This window comes from Oryctolagus cuniculus, chromosome 9, assembly GCF_051225735.1.
Source record: "Oryctolagus cuniculus isolate XC-2025 breed Fujian yellow rabbit chromosome 9, ASM5122573v1, whole genome shotgun sequence".
Taxonomy (NCBI): Eukaryota; Metazoa; Chordata; class Mammalia; order Lagomorpha; family Leporidae; genus Oryctolagus; species Oryctolagus cuniculus.
This window is the reverse complement of record NC_142875.1, coordinates 124,198,362-124,212,501: the sequence shown is the minus strand read 5'-3', so window position 1 is coordinate 124,212,501 and position 14,140 is coordinate 124,198,362. Positions and strand designations below refer to the sequence as shown.

Genomic DNA, 14,140 nt, shown 5'->3' with positions numbered 1-14,140 from the left:
ATGTTTAGTTATGTATTAATGTTTTCTTTATTTTTAAAATGTATTTATTTGAAATGCAGAGAGAGAGAGAGAGAGAGGAAATTGGTTTTTCTTTAAGATTTATTTATTTATTTATTTGAAAGGTAGAGCTAAGAGAGAAGCTGTGGGTTGGGAGAGATTGTGCTCGCCAGTGCACTCCTGAAGTGGGCGCAACAGCTGAAGCCAGGAGCCAGTAACTGCATCTGGGTCTTCCGAGGAGGTGGCAGGGGCCCAGGTACTCGGGGCCTCTTCGCTGCTTTCCCTGGTGCACCAGCAGGAAGTTGGCTCAGAAATGGAGAAGGTGAGAGTTGTACCAGTGCTTGTATGGGTTGCCAGCATTGCAGGCAGTGGCCTAACCATCGCACGCCAGTGCAGGACCCTGAGATGCTGGCTTTGCCTCCGCAGGCCCGCTCCTGAAATGCCAGCAATAGCCAGGGGTGGCCCAGGCCAAAGGCAGGAACCAGAACTCAATCTCAGTCTCCCACTAGGGTGGCTGGGATCCAGGTGCTTGACTTAACACCTGCTGCCTTGCAGGGTGAGCGTTACCAGGAAGCTGAACTGGAAGTGGAGGTGAGACTTTAACCCAGGGACTGTGATGTGGGATGTAGGCATCCTACATGCCATCCTAACTGCTGTGCCAAAGGAACGCACCAACATTTAGTTAATCTCTTTACTAATCTAAACTAATCTACAGTGCCTTGCCATAGAAAATACTGCCTCATCCCATGGCCCATGACAGTGCATATGTCATGCATATTGTAGAAGCCAACCAGTCCCTTCCAAGATTTATAAAATACACAAATGGGTGAGGTTTTTACTTTTAGATCAACTGGGTAAGTATAGTGAGTGCTTATCTGGGAGGGCAGCTGAAAAAATTGTCTATGCATTGGATTATCAGAACATTTTCACATACTTTGCCTTTGCTTTTCCAAGTCCCTTTGATGGATGTTTCTAGAACAGAAATTAAGTTTTTTTTTTTTTAACTAGCTTGAAACAGTTTTGTTGTCTATAATTTAACTCAAGCTATTGCATAATAAGTTGGCCTGTGGTCTTAGAATAGAATGTAGCTAGAATTCACGCAGCGTTTTAGTATTTAATAGGCTTTGATGCTGAATGATGTCACAGTTATTCTCCATAAACCTGTTGAGATATTTCAGAAATCCCCCTTTGGTCTTGACACACCTTAGTGTTTTGTAGGTATTTGTTCACCTGTGCATTGTGTTTATCTAGCCAGTCACTGTTCTGTTTCCCATATCTGCTTTACCGCTGGATAGCTTGTGCCTAGTGCTGTATCTGACATTTAATTTACATTCAGTAAATACTGGATGATTAAATGATGGATCACGGCCGGCGCCGTGGCTCAATAGGCTAATCCTCCGCCTAGCGGCGCTGGCACACCAGGTTCTAGTCCTGGCCGGGGTACCGGATTCTGTCCCGGTTGCCCCTCTTCTAGGCCAGCTCTCTGCTGTGGCCCGGGAGTGCAGTGGAGGATGGCCCAAGTGCTTGGGCCCTGCACCCCATGGAAGACCAGGAGAAGTACCTGGCTCCTGGCTTTGGATCAGCGCGGTGCACCGGCCGCAGCATGCTGGCTGCGGCGGCCATTGGAGGGTGAACCAACAGCAAAGGAAGACCTTTCTCTCAGTCTCTCTCTCTCACTGACCACTCTGCCTGTCAAAAAAAAAAAAAAAAAAAAAATGGATCACAAGGACTGTGATTATTGTAAATCCAATGATTTCACTTTTCAGGGAAGGAAATCCAGTCTCAGGTTTTATTCTGCTCATTCAAAACACAATACAGTGACAACCTTAGGGCTGAATGCTTCATCTCTAGCAACACTTCTCAGCTGAGGGTGATCTTGACAGTGTCTGTAGACATTTGTATTGTCACAGTTGGGGAGGGAGCTGCTTGCATCTAGAGGATAGCCAAACATCTGATTTTGCAGGGGACAGCTCCCTGGAACAGTGAATTCACTGGTCCCAAATGCCAAATATAGAAAAGAATCATACCCACTCACTCATCAGGACACTGAGTCTCTTGTGCGACTGCTCCTATCATACCTGTGCATTGAGATTATTTTTATGTAATTTTTTAAAAATATTTATTTTATGTATTTGAAAGTCAGAGTCAGAGAGAGAGAGAGAGAGTGGGAGAGTTACAGAGAGAGCAATCTTCCATCTTCTGGTTCACTCTCCAGCTAGGGCTGGGCCAGGCAGACACCAGGAACCAAGAGGTTCATCTGGGTCTCTGATGTCGGTACAGGGGCCCAAGCACTTGAGCCATCTTCTGGTGCTTTCCCAGGCACACCAACAGGGAGCTGGATCAGAAGTGGAGTGGCTGGGACTTGAACTGGCACACATATGGGATGTCAATGTTGCATATGGCGGCTTAACTCACTACGTCATGGCCCTGGCCCCTTGTATAATGTTTAAATTATTAAGTTATTATTAATAGGTTATTGCTAAATCTCATGGTAATTTTAAAGATTTGTGGTCTGAAATCTAAGTACAAGTAATTTTAAGAAAGTAAAAAATTATATCTATCTTATCTGTCTGTCGTGCTTAAACATGATACTCTCTTCTGACCAGCATTTACCAGGTAGTTAACTTACTCAGAAAAGCCCAAGAAGCCTGTTGTTTGTTAGAGCTGAAAGGGCACTATCAAAGGAATCAGACCATTTCATATACTGGAGTTTCTATGGTTATGGAGACAAAGCTTGTACATTGCAAGCTATTTACGAATAGTACCGCTTTAGTTTTGGTGAACAGTGGAGAATATCTCGGAATTGGGACACTGATATCACAGTAGTTAGATTTTGTTCTACAAGATCCTAAAGTGGACCAAGGCTTAGAAACGAACTCTTCTTCATTGTAAGGATCACCAATAGCAAAGTTGTAGGGAATTCAGGTTAAATATTAAGAAATACACATTGCCAGGGACCCATGGACAAAACGTGGTGCAGAGTAGTTAGTGGTGAATAAGGTAGTAAGGAGGACATTTTGGCGCCATGAGATAATGCAGAACCATGTTGTTGGGCTGTCCCTGGCACACCTGTTGTGAGCTGACGCTAGGGCCCACTTGGCCAGCACTCAGACATTGTTGAGTGTTTCACGCGGAGCACAGCCATTGGCACACTGCTCCTCACTGTGTTATTGATCTTTTACTCCAGTCGTGTTACTGGGGCATGAGAGTTTACATCTGTGTCTGTAGGACAGAGTCATTTCACATTTGGGTAGGTTAATACTGGAGCCTTGCCTCTGTAACTCTGCCTTATTAAATAAATAAATCGGGGCCGGCGCTGTGGCGCAGTGGGTTAATGCCCTGGCCTGAAGCACCGGCATCCCGTATGGGCACCGGTTCTAGTCCTGGCTGCTCCTCTCCCGATCCAGCTCTCTGCTATGGCCTGGGAAAGCAGTGGAGGATGGCCCAAGTCCTTGGGCCCCTGCACCCATGTGGGAGACCTGGAAGAAGCTCTTGGCTCCTGGCTTCGGATTGGCGCAGCTCTGGCCGTTGTGGCCAATTGGGGAGTGAACCATTGGATGGAAGACCTTTCTCTCTCTCTGCCTCTCCTCTCTCTGTGTAACTTTGACTTTCAAATAAAATAGGTAAATCTTTTTTAAAAAAATCTTAAAAAAAAAAAATGCTGGAGCTTTGGTGATTAGTTCTTCTCTGGTCATGGTAAGGATGATGAATTACCCATCACAGTTTCTGATCTGCTGCTCTCTGCAATTTCCTATTTTGAATGTTACTTAAGGAGTAGCTTTTGATTATCCTTTCCTAAACAAGATAGATCAAAAAATGCAGCATAATTTTATTTGCTAATGATGTTATGTTCTTTCTTTCAGTGACCACTAGCTTATTTGTATATGGGCAAAGCTTCCACCAGATGGCAGTAAACCCTTGTTTCCTGACTACTCAATAGCCTTTAGATTTAATTAATTAATGAGTGACTTAGTTAGGGTAGAATCTTGGGAAGACCAGGGCTATACTTTTAAAAATCCCTATGTTCACTTCTCTGTCAAATGTGCCAGCCACAGTATATGAAAAAGGCCTAGTTTCTATCTTTGTGTTGTATGTGTAAATCCAGTAGATGAACACGTATGCCAGGCCCTGTATGCTCATGTGTAAATGTTACAAGCCAAAATATTAGTTGTATCTGGCATTCATAAACACCCAGTAAAGTTTCTTTCCCTTCCTTTGTTTTTAGAATATCAGAATAATATGAGGGCCCTTCAGAAAGTTCAGGAACAATGGAATTAAAGGATAATGGGCTTTTTCTGTGGGCTTTTTGAAGTATCTTTATGGGTTGGCCCTGAAATGCCAGGCACTGGAAAGAGGCACATACACATATCACTGTGTTAATGTACTCACATGATAGTTTTGTGACTTCTTTCGTTGTTCAAAAGTTTTATTTTCAGCAAATGGACCTGTGTTATGGACTTAGGAGCTTTTGGTCTGTTTCCTGCTATTGTGTTTAATGGAAGGGTGCAGTTGTGTTTCATTTGATTGTGGTACGATCACAGTACTCAGCCTGGGTGTCTGTGGTGTGACTTTCTCTCTATTGCTTTGAGCAATACCTGACTTCTTTCTGTTCTTCTTTGGCCGTTTAAAGGAAGACTGTTGAAAGATTCTGTTCTCTGTCTGTCATCTACTCCCATGGCTGCTGGAGACCACGAATTCGATCTTGGATAACCCGCTTAAATATATGCTTAAGAAATACATCTTGTATAGAATTATTCTCTCACAAAAATCATGATTTTCCTTAGTTCAGGATTGAAATCCAGAGTCACAGTAAGCATATTTTTCTCTCATTTTGTATATCCAGAATCTACTGAGTCCACTTCCACAAAATCTTTCACATCCGTTTCTCCTTTCTGTTTTCCATTTTCTCATTACTGCCTTGGTTGGGCCCTAGCCATCAATTTGTGCCACTGTACTTGGTTACCTTGCCTCTCTGATCCTCTGTCTCCCTGCATCTTCGGAAACAGATGCAAACTCTCTAGCTCAGGGTTTCAAGGCCCTGTAGGTCTGGGTTGATCTTCCTTCTCCCCTTGGACCACACCACTCTGCTTTAGTGAGGGAGGAGTGAAGCCATGTGCTCCTGTAACTACAAGAAGTAGCTTTGGAGCCACCAGGCCTGTGCTTCCTAATGCTGGTGCCTCACATCTGCACAGAGGGTTTCAGAATCCCTTGGTATAGCATAATCTAGAGGTTAAATAAAGGGACCTTTAAGTGCATATAAAAAGTATCCCATAAATGACATTTATGGGTCCTCTCTGAATAAGCTTCATCTTTCTCCCCACACCTACCTGTCTGCTGCTCTCCCTCTTTCCTTCTCTGTCAGATACACTTCTACTGTCCTTCAAGACTTAGCTCCCATGCTGCTCTCTCCATGAATAATTCTTGAATAAATTTGCCCACCGCAGATCCCTCCTTCCTGACCTATATTACTTATAAATTATTCATCCCTGTCTTAAATCTCTGGCCACATTCTATTTTGCATTACAGCTGACTGTATTTATGTCTTATTTTCCCTCCTTGATTGTAAGGTCTGCTGGACAACGACCATATCCTCTCTGTCTTTGCTGAAATATCATACGCCACAAGGCTTTACCCACTGTGGGTGCTCTTTAATGGTTAATGAATAAGTGATTGAATACTATAGTCATGCTTCCTATCTCCAATGCCACATCTATAATTAGTTTTTTATATTAAGGAAATATTTCCTTTAAAGTTTTAAAAGATTCAAGAACCTCCATATAATCATGTATCTTCCTCCCTTTGTAACAAAGATGTTTTCCTTATTCTTTGTTTAATTACTTTAATAATCACTGATACTCTATTTTAAGAGGGAAAGCAGTAGTATAATTTAAAGCCTGTATTTATTTGGCCTTTAAAGAGTTACTGTTGGTGAAATTGTATAGCCTCCCATTTGTTCAGGCAGTTTCTGTTCCTTTCCCTTCTCCTCCCTTTCCTTGTAATTATTATTCTTATTACCTATAGTTTTCTGAATTTAGTGAAGTAGTCACTGTGCAGATTATTTTTAAAAAAGCATTGCAGCTGAGAGGCAGAGATGAAGTGAAATCTCACTGATTGGCTCCATCTTTCATATTATTGCCAAGGACAGGGCTTTGTAAAGTTTGTTGACATATAAATAGGGTTTGCTCGTTGATATTTCTGATTATATAAAGGAGCACCCTGAGTTCCATGGGGTAGGAGGCCTTTCCTAAGGCCAGTGATGTTTCTTTCTTTCTTTTCTTTTTTTTTTTGACAGGCAGAGTGGACAGTGAGAGAGACAGAGAGAAAGGTCTTCCCTTTGCCATTGGTTCACCCTCCAATGGCCACTGCGGTCGGTGCATTGTGCTGATCCGAAGGCAGGAGCCAGGTGCTTCTCCTGGTCTCCCATAGGGTGCAGGGCCCAAGCACTTGGGCCATCCTCCACTGCACTCCCTGGCCATAGCAGAGAGCTGGCCTGGAAGAGGGACAACCGGGACAGAATCCGGCGCCCCGACCGGGACTAGAACCTGGTGTGCTGGTGCCACAGGCGGAGGATTAGCCTATTGAACCGTGGCGCTGGCCAAGTGATGTTTCTTTATAGAGCAAGAGTATGGAATCCTGTTCCTGTCCAGCTAGCCAGGGATTGGACGGGTGACCCTAAACAGGTGAAGTACGTGAAGACAGAATTTTAGAAAGTGATGTCTTTGGGACAGACTACGATCTGTGTTTCAGAGAACATACTTTATTGTGTGTTTTCTAAATAGTTTTCTTTTAAGATTTCTTTGGGAGACAGAGAAAGAGAGAAGGAGAGAGAAAAATAGAGAGAGGGATTTCTCCCATCTGCTGGTTCACTCCCCACATGCCCACAACAGTCAGAGCTGATCCAGGCTGAAGCTGGGAGTTGAGAGTTTAGTCTGGGTCTCCCATGTAGGTGACAGGGACTGAATTATTTGGGACAACACCTGCTACTTCACAAGGTGTACATTAGCAGGAAGCTAGAACAGAGAGTGGAGCTGGGACTTGAACCCAGGTATTACAATATACGATGAAGATAACCCAAGTGGTGGCTTACCTGCTGCACCAAACATCTGTCCCTTATTTTGTGTTTGGCTTAGATATGTTAATTCCCGTTTCTGTATACTTTCTCGTTATAGATAAATCATGCTGTCCAGCATGAGTTCACTTTACAGTGCTGGGAACCAACTATTCTGACGTTTACTGGATAAAAACTTTGGGATACTCTTGGTAAAACATGTTGGGTATTTTTTGGATGTAATTTAGTTAAAATCTTATCACAGATTTATTTATTTATTTATTTTCAGTTTAAAAGAAGAGTGGAAATTCTTTGAAGAGAAAGCAGTTTTTTTAGGAAGCTATCTCAGTACTTAACTAAAACAGGTGGAAAAAATTCCTTCTACAACTATGCTGTGATTTTCTTAACTTCCAAGTAAAAATGTGTGTTCTAGAGTTTGATAAATCAGTAAACAAGAGGTCAGTTAACTCTCCCTTTGTCCCTGCCCCTTTTGCTCTTGAATTCCAGAAGCAAGAAGTACTCCTGGACTTACTCTCTGTGTTACTTGTAATTCGTGGGGATTTAGGGAGTCGGAGTCACTGCAGGAAGGCAAGAGCAGCTCCCAGTCCTCATCGCTGTGGGCCCCGCACCGCCAGGCAGCTGGAGTCTAATCATCTGCTGTTTTGGAGACACTGCCCCTTGAGTCTTGCACTGGGTTCTGCTTTCTACCCTCTGCACTCGCTCACTCCTCCACTTTCTGATTTGTTCCACCACAGTTTTCATTTGTTCTTGTGTTTCATTGAATGGCTTCATGCAGGGCATCTGTTTTTTGTGGCTGGCCTCCTCCCCTGTGGCTGCAGGTGTCAGGAGCCAGCCATGTTTACTGCTGGATTGGGCGCCACTGTTTGAGCAGACCACCTTTGGTTATCCACCCTCCACTCCATGCTATGCATTTTTATCTGACAATGCTCATAGCAGGTGATAATGTCAAAGCAGTATCTGGCATCGCGGTCACTGCTTTCCCTCTGGTTCCCACTTACCTCCAGTGAATGTGTTAGTCTGTTTAGTTGATTTTCCTGGAATGGGATAATTGGCGCATACGTGGTTCTTTCTTCAGCTGAGGAAAGTTCCATTTTCTATCTTTTTGTTGCTTGTGCCCCATGCGCTCTCATCCTTGACAGTACCCAACTTGCCTGACAGTTGATAGTCCCTTCTGTCCTCCACGACTGTTGCCTTTTACCCAGTTTCCATTTCTGTGAGTGCGCCTTTCCTGTGACTTGAGGGACAGCTTTCCAGTGCCTTTTCTTCTGCACCATTTTCTGTAGCATCAGCTTGCTTTTTTATTGCTACCAACATGGACTTTAGTTTTGTATTTATATGTCCATTTTGATTGACATCCTCAACATTCCCAATTCTTTACTGTTACCTGTCGCTCCCCCTCTTCGTGGAGGAGCGACACTAAACCCTGCCTAGGCTTCATATCCGAGTCACGGCACCATTATGTCGCTCCCCCTCTTCGTGGAGGAACAACACAGGACCCTGCGCTGTTCTTTTGTCTGCTCGGCCCTCCCCGGGTTTGCTGCTGGTTCTTCCCGGGTTGGCTACCGACCCTTCCACCTCCGTGGAAGGGCGGTTCCCCCTGCCATTTTCCCCACTTCCGCGGGGGAGCGGCACACCGCCGGCCGGCTCTCTCAGGGGCTGCACAGGTGTTCCTTCAGATAGATGTTCCTGGTTCATGTTGTCTCTCTCCTCCTTTATAGTCCTCTTCCACCAATCCCAACTCTGCTACCCACACGCCGAGTACGCTGCTCTCCTCCAATCAGGAGCAGGTCCTGCTGTTTATTGGTTGAACTGGAGGCAGCTGTGTAGAAGCTGTTTCCTCCTCTCCCAACGCCATATTGTGGGAGAGCAGATGCATAGAATAAGTCTTAATTCCAGTAACTTAGTCTAGTCCGAGTTGCTCCCAGTTGCTCCCCACAGTTACCTTTGTGTTCTTTTAATTCTGCGTGTTGCCTTGATGTAGAGGTCTTGTTTACTTCTGCTTTCTTGGGTGTGCCAAACCATGTCCTGGAAAGTTTTTGTTATATTCAGGACTCTGAGAATTTCCCTTGTTCTGATATACTCTACCTTGAGTCTTTGTTTTTGGCCCAGCCTGGCCTTCCCCACCCCTCCCCTTCCATTCCTTTCCCTTCCCTTCTCTTCCAGTCCTCTCTCATATCCTCAGATGAGCTCTGTGCAGAACCAGAAGTGTTGAGTGCCTTGTCCTTTTGTCGCATGAGTTCGATCTCTGGTATGACAACATACCAGCATTCTGCATCTCCAGCTGCAGGGCAGACGGATGGATGCATTTCGAGCGCAGCTCCCAGGTTCATCAGACGTCAGCTCAGCATCCCTGGCTGTGCTGCAGTTGCTTCTGTCTCGTGTCCCTTGGCTGTTTCTGTATTCTCAGGCAGCACAGTGCCCGCACACAGCGTCATGTGTCTTCTGTCTTCTCCCCTGCCATCATCAGCCCCGTTGTGCTTCCTGCCTGGTTTTTGTCTGAGCATCATTGGCTGTCTGGTCTTGAGGAGACAGAGGCTGATGGCAGGACAGTGGCTGGGGAGGGAATTTTCTGTCTGATCTGAAAGTAGCTTCTTAGCCCTAGAGAAGCCCTTCTGGAAGTTTTTTGGGTGGTAGATTCTCAGGATCTCCAAGTCAGCAGGAGAACTGAATCTTAATGGAGAATCAGACTAGGAATAGGAGAGGGGGAGGAGGTGGGGTGGGAGTGAGGGTAGGAGGGCGGGTATGGTGGCAAGAATCACTATATTCCTAAAGCTGTAGTTATGAAATCTGTGTTCATTAAATAAAAGATTTCTTTGAAAAAAAAAAAAAAGAGTATACAGAGAAAAACTGGATCCTTACCTGTCTCTTACCCAGAACTCTCTGCTTTATGAGGACCCATCTAAAAGGGAGGGGAAGAAGGTATTAAATGACAAATTTATTTCCCTGCAAAAAATTTTGGAGTCTATGCATAATATAAATGTTTTCCATGAACTTTTGGAAGACCCATCATAACTTGTGTCAATTCATAGAAGATTTGGAATTTAGGCTGTTTTTCAGCCTTAGTTTTCAATGACATTGAGCTTGTTTTTTTTTTCTTCCAAATTTGTTTCTTTTTGGGCTTTTTTTTTTTTTTTTTTTTTGATCAGTACCTTCATTAATATTTAGTGGTACACTGGGAGCAGCTGCTAAGTAAATGTCATTTTGAGAAATACTCTTCACCTTGCATTTAAATATGTGTGTATATATATATATATTTTTTTTTTTTTTTGACAGGCAGAGTGGACAGTGAGAGAGAGAGACAGAGAGAAAGGTCTTCCCTTTGCCATTGGTTTACCCTCCAATGGCCACCGGGGCCCGCACACTGCTGCCGGCACACCGCGCTGATCCAAAGCCAGGAGCCAGGTGCTTCTCCTGGTCTCCCATGGGGTGCAGGGCCCAAGCACTTGGGCCATCCTCCACTGCACTCCCTGGCCACAGCAGAGAGCTGGCCTGGAAGAGGGGCAACTGGGACAGAATCTGGTGCCCCGACCGGGACTAGAACCCGGTGTGCTGGCGCCGCAGGCGGAGGATTAGCCTATTGAGCTGCGGCGCTGGCCCATTTAAAATATATTTTAAAATGGAATTGTAAATTTTGCACCCTGGTTGATTCATGTTAAAATGGTTAAGTGCACCTAGACAAGTTGTGACTTCAAGAAAATTATCTTTTAAATCTGTTGCTGTACAAATTATCAACCTGGTTATTTTGAGACCACGTAGACAGGTGGAGCCAGGAGTTGATACTTGGGTCAATGCTGAACATATCCAAAGTCTGTTTTTCTCATTGGAATGACCCCTAAACTGCATATCCAGGTTTTTGGTGTTAGTTTAAGAAGTCCTTCTGTGTTAATTGACGTATCTGATACATATTTGCTCTTTCGCTCTGTTTTCTTTTCTTCGTGTATGTAGCATGTAATTCATGGTCTTGAATCATTTTTAAAACTTTCTTCTGGTCTATTTTCAAAAATTGGTTTCTGAGGGGCTGGTGCCGTAGTTCACTTGGTTAATCTTCTGCCTGCAGTGCCGGCATCCCATATGGGTGCTGGGTTCTAGTCCTAGTTGCTCCTCTTCCAGTTCAGCTCTCTGGAGGATGGCCCGAGTGCTTGGGCCCCTGCACTCGATAGGAGACCAGGAGGAAGCACCTGGCTCCTAGCTTTGGATCAGCGTAGCACCGGCCATAGCTGCCATTTGGTGGGTGAACCAATGGAAGGAAGACCTTTCTCTCTTTCTCTCTCTCTCTCACTGTCTCTGTCAAATAAATAATAAAATAAAATAAAATAAAATAAAATAAAATAAAATAAAATAAATTGGTTTCTGAGTAACTGGTAAATGGCCATTTTTGTGTTATGTAAAATGGTGAACTCTCTCGAATGTTTCCCTAGACTCAGTGAGATTATCAGCTCTCATTTCATCAAGGATGCCAGCATTTCTGATATAAATTAAGGCCTTCTAGTTGGCATCTTAGTGCTTGTCTCATGGTACATTGTGGTAATATTTTAAATTGTCCTAATTACCAGTAGTTCGTTGGATAACTTCCTTTTACATTAAACTTAGTTAAAGGTAAAATAGTGAACTGAATTAAAGATCAGTGGTCTTGTTAATGGTCTGTTAACAACAGTTCAAATCTAGTTTTGCCTTCTTTTTCAGCTTAATCCTGATTACCGAGATGCCCAAAGTGAAGGAAAAAATGCGGTGAGTAGAATTGTTTCTCCTCCACAAATCAAAAGCATTTTGCTTATTTTCTTTGTATGAACAAACTGAAGATTTATTAGTGAATCTGAGACTACATACTCTAAGACAGGGTCTTTGAGGCTGTGGATCAAAGGTGAAAGGTGAGAGGTGACATGGCTCACATTATAAGGCGATGTCTAGTAATGGGTGCCTGGAGAGGTTTCCAGCAAGGTGCAGACCATGTGTGGTCGAGCACCAAGGGTGGCTTGTGTCTGAGAGGTGGGAGGTCTGGTCTGGCTTGCAGACATGCACAGAAACTAGAAGGCAGAAACGTGTAGATGTCATGATATGAAAATAGGACAACAGGACCCTTCTTTAGGATTAGAGATCATTCGAGTTCTATTTTTGGGAAGAAATGGAAGCATCAAGCAAATACATGACTGATTTTCTGGTATTCTGAGGTATGCAGCTGGAGAAGCACCTCCGTCTTCACTGAAAGCCAGTTTTCATGGAAATGTTTGTTCTCGTTCACCCTGCTCACTCCAGCGCCACATGTGTAAAGCATGACTTCATGGTAACAAAGCTTCTTAGCTCACTGAAAAATTCAGAAACAAAAGTTTGTTGTGATGTAGACAGAACCTCAGGGTTTGGCGAGGACAAAGCCAGAGGCCAGAAACTCAATCCAGGTCTTCCATCTGGATGCAGGGATCCAAGTACTTGAGTCTACCTGCTGCCTTTCAGTGTGTGTATCAACAGGAAGCTAGATTCAGGAGTGGAGCTGGGTCTCTAACCCAGGTGTTCCAAAATGGGATGTGGGTCTTTCAAGAGGAATCGTAACTGCTAGGCCAAATGCTTATCCTGGATTTTTTTTAAGCGATTGAGGTACATATTTTATATAATATAGAGAAAATATGTAATTCAGTAATTTTGTAGTAATTTAGCAATCCTTTTTGAAATTTGTAGGAATTATTACTGTATCATTTGAGATTGTATTCATTGGGTACAAAGTAACAGGAGGAATAAGTGATAAGTACATAAGGTGATGGGTATGTTTTAACTTGATTCATTCCTTCCACACAATGTGCAAATATCATAACATCACTGTGTACCCCATAATTATGGATGGTTATAAGTTGTGAATAAATGAAGGCAAAAACAAAGAAAAGTTAAAAAACAAAAAAATTCCCATTTATATCTTCATCATTTTTGTGTCTTCAGAAAAGTGTCTGTTCAGGTCTTTAAAAAAAAAAGATTTATTTATTATTTTTAAATTTTTTTACAGGTAGAGTTATAGACAGAGAGAGAGAGAGAGAGAGAGAGAGACAGAGAAAAAGGTCTTCCTTCCGTTGGTTCATTCCCCAAATGGCTGCCATGGCCGGTGCTGCACCGATCCGAAGCCAGGAGCCAGGTGCTTCTTCCTGGTCTCCCATGCGGGTGCAGGAGCCCAAAGACTTGGGCCATCCTCCACTGCCCTCTCGGGCCACAGCAGAGAGCTGGACTGGAAGAGGAGCAACCAGGACTAGAACCTGGTGTCCATATGGGATGCTGGTGCTGCAGGCAGAGGATTAACCAAGTGAGACACAGCGCCGGCCCAAAAAAGATTTATTTATTTATTTGAAATAGTTAGAGAGGAGAGGCAGAGAGAGAGAGAGAGAGAGAGAGAGAGAGAGAGAGAGAGAGAGGTCTTCTATCCAATGGTTCACTTGCCAGTTGGCCACAGCAACCGGAGCTGTGCTGATTCGAAGCCAGGGGCCAGGAGCTTCTTCTGGGTCTCCCATGCGTGTACAGGAGCCCAAGCACTTGGGCCATCTTCTACTGCTTTCCCAGGATGTAGCAGAGAATTGGATTGGAAGAGGAGCAGCCGGGTCTTGAATCGGCACCCATATGGGATGCCAGCACTTCAAGCCAGGGTATTAACCTGCTGTCCCACAGCACTGGCCACTGTTCAGGTCTTTAGCTTGTATTTTTAAATTGGATTCTTTGTTTATTCATTTTTTCTTCTCAAGTTCTTTGAGTTCCTCATAAATCCTAGATAATGCCTCCTTGTCAGATATATGGTTTGCAAATATTTTCCCTCACTGTGTAATATTTTTCTTCCTTCTGTAGCACTTTTCCTTGTTGTGCAGAAGCTTTTTAGTTTGACATAATCCCAGTTGTCTACATGTGCCATTATTGCCTGTGCTCTGGAGATTTTATTTGAAGAATCCTTGCCCAGACCAAGGACATGTAGTATATCCTCTGTGTTTTTTCCTAGTAATTGTACTTACTTATTTATTTTTAAAGATTTATTTATTTATTTGAAAGGCAGAGTGACAGAGAAGCAGAGGCAGAGAGAGCGAGGGAGCGAGACAGTGGGATAGGGAGAGG

General features: G+C 43.7%; 1 protein-coding gene across 3 annotated transcripts in view; it reads left to right on the top strand.

Moving 5' to 3' along the window:
- Positions 1-14,140, top strand: part of ITPR2 (inositol 1,4,5-trisphosphate receptor type 2) — a 536,564-nt gene that overhangs the window by 129,493 nt on the left and 392,931 nt on the right. For all 3 annotated transcript variants that reach the window (XM_089304708.1, XM_051850872.3, XM_051850873.3), the window contains one exon: positions 11,750-11,794. In XM_089304708.1, the coding sequence (XP_089160834.1) occupies positions 11,750-11,794 (45 nt within the window). The remainder of the gene's footprint in view (positions 1-11,749; positions 11,795-14,140) is intronic.